The sequence below is a fragment of the Microcaecilia unicolor genome, chromosome 3 (assembly GCF_901765095.1).
Source record: "Microcaecilia unicolor chromosome 3, aMicUni1.1, whole genome shotgun sequence".
Classification (NCBI taxonomy): domain Eukaryota; kingdom Metazoa; phylum Chordata; class Amphibia; order Gymnophiona; family Siphonopidae; genus Microcaecilia; species Microcaecilia unicolor.
The window spans coordinates 150,781,110-150,795,295 of record NC_044033.1 but is presented as its reverse complement, the minus strand read 5'-3'; the positions used below and the strand labels follow the sequence as shown (position 1 = coordinate 150,795,295).

At 42.3% G+C, this 14,186-nt stretch overlaps 1 protein-coding gene across 7 annotated transcripts in view; it reads left to right on the top strand.

Moving 5' to 3' along the window:
* LOC115465758 (cytochrome c oxidase assembly protein COX20, mitochondrial) overlaps positions 1 to 14,186 on the top strand; it is a 34,016-nt gene that overhangs the window by 5,611 nt on the left and 14,219 nt on the right. For all 7 annotated transcript variants that reach the window (XM_030196463.1, XM_030196465.1, XM_030196470.1 and 4 more), the window contains one exon: positions 2,203 to 2,266. In XM_030196463.1, coding sequence (XP_030052323.1) covers positions 2,203 to 2,266 — 64 coding nt within the window. The remainder of the gene's footprint in view (positions 1 to 2,202; positions 2,267 to 14,186) is intronic.

Below are 14,186 nucleotides of genomic sequence, written 5' to 3'. Positions count from 1 at the left end.
TTTCGTATTTTGTTTTTCCAAATATGAGTCTGGCTGCTGTGTTGTGGGCAGTCTGGAGTTTCCTAATTTCTTTGCATCCGGCATAGATGGCATTGCAGTAATCGAGGTGACTCAATGTTTATTCATTGTAGACATCTTGAAAACCACAGTGACTTGGGCCAAGATGCACTAAAGACTCGTTAAAGCCCTTTCCTTACCGATTCCCTTAGCGAATCGGTAAGGAACGGGCATGCATCAAGGAATAGGAATGCAAATAAGCTGCTCGTTGTAGCTCACTTGCATTCTCTATTCCATCATTAAACAGTCGGCCGGTCGAGCACGCGCAGAGCAACCAAGTGTTATGCTGGCTGCTCTGCGCATGCCAAGGACATCCGACGTCCTTCACTATATATATATATATATATATATATATATATAAAAAAGACGTGCTGTGCCTATGGACGTCCTTCACTCTTTGAAGCTAGCCAAGAGGTTTCTGAGCACTGGTGGGCCAATGATTAGAAGCAAAAGCAGGTGCTAAAGGGTATTAGCGCCATACTAGTGCCCGTGTTTGCTCATGCTCCATGATCAGAGCCTGCGAGCGCGTGAAACAAGATGCTTGCGGACTCTGCAAATAGCATGCAACTGCATGCTAAACAGAGCATTAACTATTCCTCCCCAGTGCTCAGCGAGACAAACATTGGTGCTGCTCCCACGACAAAACCTACGCCACCTCAGAGCTGCTGTTAGGGTGTGCTGAGCATTAGGGAGTAATTGGGAGCTCTGTGCAGCATGCATTTGCATGCTTCCAGGTCCCCCTACCCCCCCCCCCCCAGACAAGTTTTCCTTGGTGGCCCAGTGGCCTCTTCCTTCCCCCGACCCATCCAACACTGGTACAAGGGGGCTGGAGGTCCAGTGGACTTCTAGCCTCCCTAACCCCCCCCCCCCCCCCCCCCCGACACCAAAAATAAAAACTTTCCCTGGTGGCCTAGTGGGCAACCCTACTCCCACTTGCCCTGGTGTTCTAGTACCTCCCGAACCCCTCCTGTACCTTCCCTACCATATAAGGGAGAAACAGGGGAGTGTCTTCTTTTGGGGTTACGCTACCAGGGTAGAGGGCTGGAGGTCCACTGGACCTCCAGCTCTCTAGCACTTTGTCTTTTGGGGTGGGGGGAGAAGGATTGGATTGCTAATGTTTTGACAGGTCCGGGCTTTTTTTTTTTTTTTTTTTTTTTTGACAGCCTGGACCTGTCAAACAACTTCTGTGGGAGCATTATGCCTTGGGTGCATGCCCAAGCACAGAAGTACCCCAATTATCAAAGCTAATTGCGCGCCTACATTTGCATGCTATTAGCTTTGATCATCAGGGCTTTATTTCCACACGCTGTTCTGGTGCTGAGTTTACAGCGCTGTTTGGAACAGCACAGGGAAATTGATCATCGGTACCTGAAAGACAGACCCGACTTTTCTCTGCCCAGTGAAATTACCACTTGTGTGCCTGCAGGATTCTGCTGTCCATGGAAAACACTCAGTACAGCTATACAACAATCTTTTCTTCCTCCTTCTTCTCCATCCACCCTTTTCTCTGCCCTACTTCTGTCTGAGATTTTCTCCATTTCCTTCCTCTTAAATTCCTGCTTTACAGTATGGTTTTTTTTTTTTGCCAATGTAGCTCAATAGTGAAATGAATTACCAAGTATGAACATCTGCCTTCTTGGCAACTCTGTTCCCTCATCTGTATCTCCTCTTGGTTGTGAAGCAAAGGCACAGATTCAGCCTTGTATCAGGAAGTCCCACATGTAGTTACAGACACTACCTTCCTTTAGCTAGAGCATTGGTTCTCAGGCTAGTTCTTGAGTGTTATCTATCCAATTGTTTTGTTTTGGGTTTTGTTTTGTATGTATTGTCTTCATTGTATGCAGTTGTCTCATACAAAATTCATTGTGTGTATCCTGAAAACCTAAATGTCTAGGGGTACTCAAGAACCAAGAAACTACTGAGATGGTTCAGCTAGATGTTGAGTTTTTTTCCTTCAGGATGATAGTTTGTCAACCAGGACTGAACTGTTTAAGAGCAACACATGTAACCCATTCCCATCCTGATTAATGAGGTGCATGGCTGGTATTAAGCAGTTGTGTATTGATTTGAATGAAAGGGCTTTAGTTTGTGCAATTTTCCAATTCAGGTTTTGAAAGAAACCTTTTTTTTTTTTTTTTTTTACAGGTAAAGTGAGACGATCTTGTGACGTTGGAGTTGGGGGTTTCCTTTTAACAACCCTAGGATGTTGGTATATACGAAAGCTATTTTTCTATGTTTTATGAAACGGCAACAGATCTGTGTCAGTGTTTGTAATTTTAAAATGCTGTGGATATAGTTTCATACAGCAAATTTGGGATAGAAGGATGGTGGACTTTATTATCACAGATTTAGGGCCCTGTTTACTAAGGTACACTAGCAAGTGCTAAAAATTAATGCACACTAACTCTAAAGACACCCATGGGAATATATGGGTGTCTTTAGCATTAGCACATGCTAGAAATGCTAGCACGCCTACAGTGCAGCTTAGCAAACAGGGCCCTTAAAGTTTTAGTATCAGGCAGGTTTAAAAATTTCTTTTTTGCCGTTTTGGAGTAATTCTATTGAATTTAAAATAGTGAACTTTTAAAAGGAACATTGCTTTCACAAGTAGTGGGTATTGTACCACTTGTAGATATATAAATAAAACTGTTTGTGATCATTATTGGAGGTTTAAAAAAATTTTAAGGCCTCTTATCAAGCCGTGCAGCAATGCCGACAGAGCCCATTCAAAGTAAATGGGCTTGGTTTTCATTACCGCATCGGGAACTGCTAGCATGTCTTGATAAGAGGCCCTTAGGGAGCTGGTGGAAAAACAGCATCTTATTATTATTTTCAGTTTCATCATAAAACACAAGTGAGGATTTGATTTAGGGGGATTTAAATTTGGCAACCTACAGAGCCTGACAAAGGTGCCAAGCTGCTGGTAATGCTACAGCAGCTGTAGAAAATGGTTACCTGTAATGGTGGTTTAATTTTAGCACTATATAATGGAGTGCACTAAAAACACTGAAATTGGCCTTGTATAATTCTGGTAAAAAATATGTTCTTTCCCACTTTAAACACTTATTCTTCTTGTTTTTTTAATTCTTATTTTGAGTTGCACATCATTTAATTCTCCTTTTGGTCTCCTTTACTCTAAGTCAGGGCAAACACAATTTTTCTTAACTAAGAATAGCAGTCGATACATGCTGATTCAGATTTTGTTGCTTATGTAAAACTCATTTGAAAACAGACCTGTGTTCTTGCTTGCACCACTTCCCAAATGCTTAGTCATGGTAACAACACTATTGCTGTCTGACTGAGTCCTTTTTCACTGTTAGAGTGTTTATTTTGGAATAAGGAGGTCTCTAAGGGGCCCTTTTACTTAAAGCTTAGTGCAGCTAAATGCCAAGAAGCCCATTATATATGTATGAGCTTCTTAGCAGGAAGTATCACTAAGCTTTAGTAAAAGGGCTCCTAAGTTTCTCTGGGATAAGTGGCTAGGCTTTTAGGTATGCCTTTATATGATAATTTCCCATTCCTTAGCGTCCCTCCGGACCGGACCAGGCTTGGACTGATGGGTTGTGCTCGCCTACCAGCAGGTGGAGACTGAGAAAAAACTCTGACTCTAGAGAGCCAATAGGAGCCCTGGCCATGTGACCTTAGCCTCAGTATTTTCTCAGTCTCCCAGCAGGTAGGAAGTGAGCCCATTAGTCTCTCTCCTTTTCTCTTTAGATATTACAGATATTTGTGATAATTCTTCTGTGCCTGGAATCTTATTTAGAGGCTTGAAAGGGTTTCCTTTCTCTTCTTTCTTTGACAGCCTCGGGGGTGTTAAACTCGGGTGTCTCGAGTCCACCCCCCTTCCTCCCCATCTCCCTGGCTTAGCAGGGAAGGGCCGTCCCTTTCTCTGGAAAGGTGTACCGTCTTTGGGAGAGGCAGCCACTTTTAACAGGTAGCTGCTTTAAAAGAATTAAATCAAATAAAAGGAAATTCAAAGAAGCAGCCTTTCTTTCCCCAGACTTCTAACAAGCAGGCAGCTCCAGTGTTTTATTATGATTGAGGGGTTATAAAAAAAAAAAAAAAAAAACAGAAGAAAATTCAGTATCTGTGACTTTAAACAGCGATTTTTCTCGTCAGATTTAATTTCCTCCATTTTCTTGCGTTTTGGCGGCGGCAGTTTAAACAAATGAAAAAAAAAAAAAAAAAAAAGGTGCGAACCGCGTAAGCGCGGCCACCTGTTTTTTCCGATATGGCTTAAAAGTTCAAACAGCTGCTGTCGGTCAGCGTCGCGCAGTTCACGCAGCCGGAACGTGTAAATTTTGCTCTCCCTTCAAGGTTTCTTCGGGTCCGGTGCTGCCTCCAGTTTTTTCGGGGCCTTTTTCGCCGGCTGTTGTTTCTTCGCCGTTCCACTGGGCTCCGCTTGTTCGGAGGTGTCGGGCGCGCTGTCGACGATCGCCACAGGGCCAGTGGAGCGAACGGCGGCCATTTTGTTTCTCCCTCCATCTTATCAGTCGGGGATCTCTCTGCTGAAGGTAAGGCTGCAGTTCATAGAGCAGTTCGGCTCCAAGATGTGTACACTTTTGTATGTGCTGAACGGCGTATTCTAAAATGCTCTTCACATCAGCAGGCAATATTTGGTTGAAAGGGGGCTCCTTTCATATATGGATATATAACAAGCTTTTCTTCTTTTAAATTTCTATGTATCACGGGGCTGTTAACACTAGTTTTTTCTGGTGCTCAGTCATTTTTCATTGCCTGGTGGAAAATCTACATCTTATCATAATATCATAATTCATTTCAAGCATTTTCCTCAATAGCTGTAGTATTATACAGTGTTTTAAGAACTTTAGAAACTTTCTCTATAGGCATAGAGTAAATTTCTGTCTCTCATTCCATGGTGAATAGGACTACATTGTCTAAGAGTCAATTGATTGGTACTTTGCAATTCTGACCATAATATCTTAGTTTCTTTCAAGCATTTTACTCCATGCCTATGATGTTATATAGTGTTTTAAGAACTTAACAGACACACTCAATGGCTGTAGTGTTATACAGTGTTTTCTTTTTCCGACTTTAAGAAGCCTTCTCTAGAGGCATACAGTATATTGTTCAGATGCCATGGGGATATATCAGCTCTTTCATATTCTCTGAGGGACAGTCCTGTCTACCAAGCTCCCAGTCACTCAGCTGCCTTAGCAGGCATGCTTTATTCATGTCTTCCCTTCTTTTCCAACTGCCTTGAAGCCTCTCATTTTTCATTTTAGCTTTCTTCTGGTTTTTACAGGACATATGGTCACTTAGAGAATAAAGTCATCCTTTCACTTAAAGATAGTGGACGGTCCTGAAACCATCTACTCATGTTTGTCTCTACTCTATCAGTTCAGCATTGGCAGATTATAAACATCCTGGTTTGGTCCAGTATGCCTATACATACCATCTGCTATCTCTTCCTCTTCCTTAGAGACCTGATGTTATATCAAGCTTTCTTGAATTCAGATACAGTCTTGTCTACACTGCCTTCACCAAGTGGCTGTGGCACAACTTCACTTTTTTCGTTACAGGTAATTTCCAAGTTTGTCCTTTTTCATTTTCATTCTATGCACCTTCACTCCAAAGTGTTCTTTCAATTGGAAGGGGATTCACTCACTTCCTGTGTATTTATACCATAGGTACATAAGTATGGTTATGGTGGGTAAGGCCTAAAGTCCATCAAGTCCAGCATTCATATCTAATGGGCATAGGTACATAAGTTTTACCATTCTGGGGAAGCTCAAATGTCCACCTTTCTACAGCCAGAACAGCATTAAAGAAAAAAAAAAAAAACTCTCACGAGAGTATCGAACAGAAATCTCTGCTCCAAAAGCAAGGCTTTGCAGTAATTCTGCAAACTAACGCATACAATATTTGCCATGGCTGTTCACCACTAGGAACACCGGGGACCCTGGGCCTAGGTTCGGTGTTTTAACCTGAAACAAGCTCAACATTCATATCTATTGGGTGTGAGTCTGGTATTACTACTACTACTTAACATTTCTAGAGCGCTACTAGGGTTACGCAGCGCTGTACAAATTAACAAAGAAGGACGTTCCCTGCTCAAAGGAGCTTACAATCTACATCTCAGTGAGGGAGGACGCATGACCATGGTACGTGGATTAGTGGTATGTGGATTAGGGAGATCCAAGAAATTACAGGCCGGTGAATCAGACGTTCATACTGGGACAATTTTTTTTCTGTCCGGAGCGTACTACCATAGCTGGTGGACTCCTATATTCAGAACTTTCTATATTCAGAACTTACCCAACTATGGAACGCCATAGAGATAGGGTTGGAGTTTGTAGCTCTATTTAACTGGTGTCCTTGGTCACCCTTCCTCTTCTCCTCAGGATCCAGAGAATGGCTAGTTTTTTGCTTATGCATTAACCGGTCATTTTCAGCAGTACTCTCTCTTCTGTTCTTTTATAGATCTAAGAGGATGTTCATTGCGCTCTTAGGGTCATTTCATTCTTACCTAGACGACTGCCTAATTGGAGAAAGTCTTATCAGCAGAGTTCTCAGGTCACGCACCGGGTGTTGCATTTCTTACAGTCTCTAGGTTGGGTGGTGATTGTAGCCAGGCCTCTCATTTGATCTCTCATCAGATATCTCTGATTTTCTCTTTGTTTAGTCAGGTTGGCGCACAGTCTTTTGTCTCCTCTGCAAACATCCCAGTTTATATTTTTCTTGGTGACCTTGGGCCTTCGGCCATTTCCTCGCTCTATTCTGCAGAATGCAATTTTACTTTCTAATGCCCAAGAAGGAATTTTCCTTCATCCTATTGCGAATCTCAGGGTCATCAATCGCGCTATTTAAGTGTCATCTAGTTATCTCAAGAACCTTAGTTCTGTCATTGGGATGCTTCGTGCAGTACACTTTTTGGCAGAAGCTTGTTTGTATATATTTTTTTTCTGGGGGACCTCAGCAATTCGTTTTACCTTCGGGTGAATTTTGTTTTCCCTACTGACAAACAAGGCGGAGAGAGCTATGTTGGTCCTTGCCATGGCAATGGGTTATGTCATCCGCCAAGGAGGAGTTAAGAGTATACTCTTGAGTTTGTACTCATTTTTTCTTAGTTGTGTCACCCTGCATTTAGGTGAATGGACTCTCATTTTTTCAGCCTTACTTCCTCACTGCGACACTTCAGGGTTATCTCTTTTTGCCTTCAGGCTCACGAACATTTCTTGCTTCTTCCGTTCAGCAACAGTCTTGACGGAGACAGGGACAGATGCCAACGTCCAGCAGGGGTTTTTCAGCCTTCTTTATGCGTTTCTTCCATCATCTCACTAGGTGTTTACGCAGAACCAAGGCACCCTTCTACATCCGGACCCCCAGTCACTCAAACTTATGGCGTGGTTACTGGGTCTGCAACATCTTTGATATTTTCGCAGGAAGTACTTCAAGTTTTAATTGCTTCCAGACAGAAATCTACATTAAAGTCCTATGAATCAAAGTGGCGACGGTTCACTCTGTGGTACTCCTCTCGCCACTTCATTCCACAAACAGTATCCATTTTGCATGTTTTGGAATATCTTCTGCATCTTGCGAAATCTTGTCTGTCTTACTCATCCATTAGAGTTCATTTGGCAGCTCTATCAGTGATGCATGATACTGTTGACAACCGCACGCTTATGCAGCATCCACTGTCAAAGCGGTTTCTTAAAGGAGTCCTGCACCTGTACCTCCCGCTTCGTCCACCAGCTAGGTGAACTAGGTGAACAGACTCTTAAAGTTCTGTTTTCTAGTAGCCATAACTTTTTCTATAAAGTTTTCCTCTTCAAGCAGTGTTTCCCAGTAGCCATTGCAGCAAGTAGATCTATGTGTGGAATACTTCTACAGTTGGTAACTTCTTTTCGGTCTGCTGTAGTTTAAAGTTTTCACCTTTCCCAATCGTTTTTTTCTTATTGGTTTTGTCCTTCTAGCCAGTAGGCGTAAAAGTTTTTCATTGTTTCTAACCCGCTATATTGCGAAGGATCAAGGAAATGAGAGTGTCTATTTCTCTTCTCGCTGAGAGGGCAGTTCCACAGCGTATTACAACATATTCCACAACTTCAGAAGCGGGCTCTATTCTTACTACGGCGATTTTTGGTGCTCTCGGTGCACATTGGTAAGTTGGCAACTTAGTCCTAGTTTCATTTTATTTTGCTCATTGGGACACACTACATGTTAGTTGTCGCCAGGTGGCCTATGCAGCATGAACATTTCTCTGCAGTTTTCATAGGGTCCCTCCCTTCAGATTACTGCTTTGGTACTTCCCATCAGTCCAATCCTGGTCCGGTCCGGAGGGACGCTAAGGAAGGAGAAATTAGATCTTACCTGCTAATTTGCTTTCCTTTAGTCCCTCCGGACCGGACCAGGCCCCTCCCATGTTTGTTCTCTCTACTCTTTAGCTTCTTTTATTAAGTAGGAAGTGTATTCAGTAGGAAGTGTATTCATTCCTTTACAATTCGTGGAACAATACTATATATATACAGAACTTTACGTGGTCTATACCACTTCTCTGGTGGTTGCTGGTGAGCTCAATTGCTGGAATCTATCTATAAAACCTTAAATACGCCATACCACTTCTCTGGTGAGAGTTGTGGCTGAGCTCAGTTGCTGGAATATCTATAAAACCTTAAATATGATTTACCACTTTTCTGGTGAGAGTTGCTGATAAGCTCAGTTGATGGAATATATATAAAATCTTAAGTGGGCCATACCACTTCTCTGGTGAGAGTTGCTGGTGAGCTATAAGACAAGTGAGCCATACCACTTCTCTAGTGAGAGTTGCTGGTGAGCTGTAATACATATCGGGCCATACCACTTCTCTGGTGAGAGTTGCTGGTGAGCTCTGATACTTGGCATTGCCGAGTGCTTTGTGGCTGCTAGGATTCCATACGGCACAGGTCGTCTTTCTTTCTTTCCTGCTTTGTTATTCAAATACTGAGGCTAAGGTCACATGGCCAGGGCTCCTATTGGCTCTCTAGAGTCAGAGTTTTTTCTCAGTCTCCACCTGCTGGTAGGCGAGCACAACCCATCAGTCCAAGCCTGGTCCGGTCCGGAGGGACTAAAGGAAAGCAAATTAGCAGGTAAGATCTAATTTCTCCTCAGTTTCTACATTTAAGACCACGAGACCTACCTGGTCTATCCATTTTCCTATCCAGTACAGTTCTGCAGAATTCATGTGATCTTCTGTATATATTCCTTTTCCTTTGCTGTGCATCCTATGTATTTGTCCCCTGCTTTCTTGAATTTTCTCTTGCCACTGGGAGACTGTTTCATGCATACAACACTTTTTTCTGTAAGATATACCTCTTTGTTATTACAACTTATTTGTGTTCTGGTGGTATTTGAATATTTTCATAAGAGCTCTTTTCCAGGTTATTCATATTGAAGCCCTTACATTTATAGTGTAAGAACTTTGGCATATGCACAAAAGACCTTATGTGGCTCAGTTTCTTTCCATATATAGGGAGATTGCTCCATAAACTATGGGACAAGGTTGAAAAATCTCTGGCATAAGGCTGCTATTGTGCCATAAACTTTTACATTGGTGCCTAGACACAGGCAATGATTAGAATTTACGTTCACAGCTGTCTAAGCCTATTCTGCAAAGCGATGCATGTGAATTCTAATTTGCATAGTTGAAAAGTGGGTGTGGAATGGGCAGGTTGTGGGCGTTTCTCAAATCTATGCACGTTGTTATAGAATACACCCGGACTGCGCCTAATTTAAGCTTCAGGATTTACACCAAGTTTTACTTGGCATAACTGCCCGCTACTAAATGTAGTCATGAGGATGGGCACTCTGCCTATTCTATAAACTACACAGAAATTTAGGTCTGTTCTTTAAAGTATGCCTAAATTTAGGCGTACTTTAGAGAATACTCCTAGGTGTATTTTATTTCCACGTGGATTTTTCAGGCGCCATATATAGAATCTAGCCCATTGTGTAAATAGTGTGCAATCTTTAAGGAGAGTGCACACTATGGCGCTCATTTTCAAAGCGCTTAGACTTACAAAGTTCCTTAGGTTACTATAGAACTTTGTAAGATTAAACACTTTGAAAATATGCCTCCTTATGTGTGCTCTTGATGACATTTGTTTAATGCTTGTTTATTATATACATATCCCTCCTTGAAGGCTTTCACAAATAGGGATACGTAATGTTCATTACTTTGGGAAATTTCCCATTGCACGTAACAGTCCAGTCCTGCACCTGGAACCGTGGTCGGCCTTCAATTGCTACACAGGAAGGTTAGTGCCCCGGCCGTTGGCTGTCTTAGGTTGCAAGCAGTACAAGTTCCCTCAGCAGGGCGGGAAGAAGGGCTTATCTTACCCATCATGGCCACACGACCTCAAAAGCACTAAGACGAAGGCACACAAAAAAAAATTATTAACTCACGAGTGTAGTTCTAGTGGGGCAAGGGTTACAAAACAATGTGGTCATAATGTATATTTTTTATTTATTTATTGCATTTGTACCCCACATTTTCCCACCTATTTGCAGGCTCAATGTGGCTTACATAGTACCATCAAGGCGTTTGCCAAGTCGGTTGATAACAGATACAAGGTTGTATAGTGATCGTATGAGCTATACGTGGAGGGTCACAAGGGATGAAGATTGCGTGTTGTCCAGTACGATTATAGTCATTGCTGGGTGAAGAGGTTTACGTGAGGTTGTTGGGGTGGGCCATTTTGAAGAGATTGGTTTTTAGTGATTTCCTGAAGTTCAGGTGGTCGTGCATTGTTTTCACAGCTTTTGGGAGGTCATTCCATAGTTTTGCGCTTATATAGGAGAAGCCGGATATTGCATGGGTTACCCCAATTGGGAACCTCCCCATGGGCCTTATTCCAATTACAACTTTCGACCTGTCCCATGGTTGCAGGGGAGGAGGACCAGCCTAGGAGGATGAATATTAGGTATATCTTATTATCAAATTTTTAGCATATTAGTAGCAATTCAAAATCAGGAAGCCAAGAAAGCATATGACTATTATGGATTGAAAATAACATCAGTCCTTACACACAAAAATGTAGTATAACAAAAATAAGCATTAATATGTACTGTTTCATACAGGACAAAAGCTTGTCCTGTATGTATTCTTCATTTCAAGCTGTTTCAACTAAATATGTTGGCAAGGGATTACATATTATCTTAAAAGCAATATTACATGTTAGTATCCATATTTTCATAATCATCAGGCACATTACAGCCCAGTTCATCATAGAGTCCAGCATTATCATTGCGAATCAGTCTCTCATATAGCACATATTGTCCTATGGGATCTTTCTTACTTAGGGCCGTTTCAATTAGACGTTCCACGCGTCTCCCAACACAGGGTATAATGCAACAGCCTACAAGTTCAAAAACAGCAATAACAATAAGAGGTTGCTGCAGAGAGGCGCTGTCCAGCCACCCTGTCCAGGTGGTGTCTATGCCAGAATGCTCTGCGAGTTCGTTAGCTAGGGTGGTCAGTCCTTGCAAAGCTTTGGTTATAGTCCCATCGGGAGTAGCAGTATGAAAAGGTACATGATGATAATTACCTTAGACTTTTCTAGTATAAACAAGATTAATGCTAAAATAAAAGTAAAGCAAAACAAAAGTCCAGGAAGATTCTAATGTCTTTTAAGTGAACCCAGGAAGTGTGATCCTGTAGCTTGGCTGCCTTAGCAGTTACAGCTTCAACTTTGAATGGGCCAACGTAAACAGGATCCTTCCAGGTCTTATGGGTGCAGTATTTTCTGTGGACCAGGTCTGTTATTTTCAAGGCCTTGGGATTTTCTGAACTATCCAAACTATTCCCCCTTCTGTCTGGCAAGTTCCTTGGAAATGTAAGACAGACGTTATAAAAGATTGTAAATAGTCCCAGTACAATGGGATGGGAGACCACGGGATACAAACAGTAAAGTAACATCAAGGAATCTAATAGAAAGATAAGGCATGAGTAAAAGTAGAAAACGAAACTCCATAATGTCTATGTATAAATGTCCATGTAACAGATGAATTAACAGCGGTCAGCGTTGGTTCTCAGCATCTTCTCTTTTCTGGTAAGACGCAGTTGGCACAAAGTTGCATTAGAGTGTACCCAGTCAGGGTTTCACATATGAAATGGCATGCAGCTTCTGGAAGGCGTCAACGTGGAGTAAATAAGAATAGAGTGAATCTGTAGCATGACTCAAAGGAATAAAATAAGTAAATAGAGCAGGGCAAAGAAGACCTAAGGTCATACAAAATAACAATTCACTTAACATGTGGCCAATTCCTTAACAAAATACCATTAGCACAATGCTGTTCTCTGATTTTTTTGCTTTATACAATTCTAGTTATAGTTAATTCAGAATAAAATCAATTGCTATTCTAGCCTATCGCCAAAGAGTATATCATAAGTCATATACATATCCCATTTCAAACACTTCCACATCTATTCACTTACAAAAATCTTTTAACCAACTTATAGTGTACTGTGTAGACATAGTGCGTATTCTTGCCCTGTGATTATTCCCAAGAGGTACTGTTAAACAGTGCACACAACTTGCACATGGGCAGATAACTTTACAAATCATTTATTTGAGCATCTCTGTAACCTTACAATTCAAAACATAAATTCTTTATCATTGATTAAAAACATTAGTTGGGGGGGGGGGGGGGGGGTGGTCACGTGATGCTGTGAGCAGCAGCAGACGTGTTATAGCCAGCTGTGAGTACCTGAACCCCTCTCATCAACTTTTAACGCTGATGGAAAAACCTTTTTGACCAACAAACGCACCCCACAGGTCTAGGAGTCTATGGACAAATTCCTGAGTGCATCAGTATCACAAATGTTGACCAAACCGCTGCGTCGAGGACAAGATCAGGCAAAGCAGGGTGAAGACATGATGGTGCCCTCCTCCCTGGCTAAGCCAACCTCCGCGGAATTTATACCGGAACTCACAGAGGTGATGGTAAAGGCTCTAGACCTAGGTTCGCGCAACTCGGAACAGATAGCGGGTATTGCACAAATTACCTCAGAACTTACTTGCCGAACTGGAGAATTGGAATGCAGGGTCTCAGATGTGGAAGATTTGCTGCAAACACAAAGTGCAAATATAGAACGGCTAGAGGCTTTAATCCAGGCTCAGCAGGACAAACTGGAAGATTTAGAAAATTAGAGCATGATGAGAGAACCTCAGATTCGTAGGCTTCCCTGAGTCAATTCCAGAATCATCTCTGTCCGCCATGTTGGAGACCTGGCTGCTTGCATGCTTTCCCACAGCGGGGACTCAGGGAACAGTTTACTTGGACAGAGTTCATCGAGTGGGTCCCTTGAGACCCAATGCTGATAAACCTAGGGTGGTGATTGCAAAATTTCATCGATACTCTCAGAAAGCCCAATACTACATCTTTACAAAAGCAAAATGGAAGACGCACAATTCGAGGGGCAGGCAATCAAAAATTTCCAAGACTACACACAAGCGCTGTCCATTAAATGGAGGGCCTTCTCTACAGTATGTACCCAACTGGTGGTGAAAAAGCTCCGCTTTTCCTTACAATATCCTGCAACTCTGAAGATACAACATAACAACCAGTGGCTATCTTTTTCCAAATCTGAGGAAGCAGTGACTTGGCTACAGTCTTTGGAAATGACATGAAACAGTGACTTAATAGAGGTGGGAGTTCTCTGAGGTTGCTTACTCAGGTTGGAAAATAATGTCAATGTTATATGCAATCGGTTTATATGTAAATTAATGTTGATTGTTTTACTAAGAGAGGGGAGGGTTTCTATGCTCTGTGGCATCTTTACGTCCCTAAGACCTATCCTTCATTGAGAGAGATAGGCTCTTTATGTTAACCCAAGGGGTACTAGGGGTTCAAGAGGAGGGAGGGGGAGCAGGGAGGTGCGGGGATCGAGTGGGGAAATTAGGGGGAGGGGCTTCAGGAATCCAGGTATAGCGCACAAAGTGGAGATCAACGGACAGGAGAGCGACCCGGTAAACCACCATTTTCTATGACAAAAATTATGGGGCAAGAAAAAATATCATGACCCATTAAAGGTGTGTATGTCTTGCTGAGGGAGCGGCTGGGCCCCTAGGGGGAACCGGTTGATCAGGGATTTGTAGGTTTTTTTTTCCTAGGTCAGTGGATGGGATAAG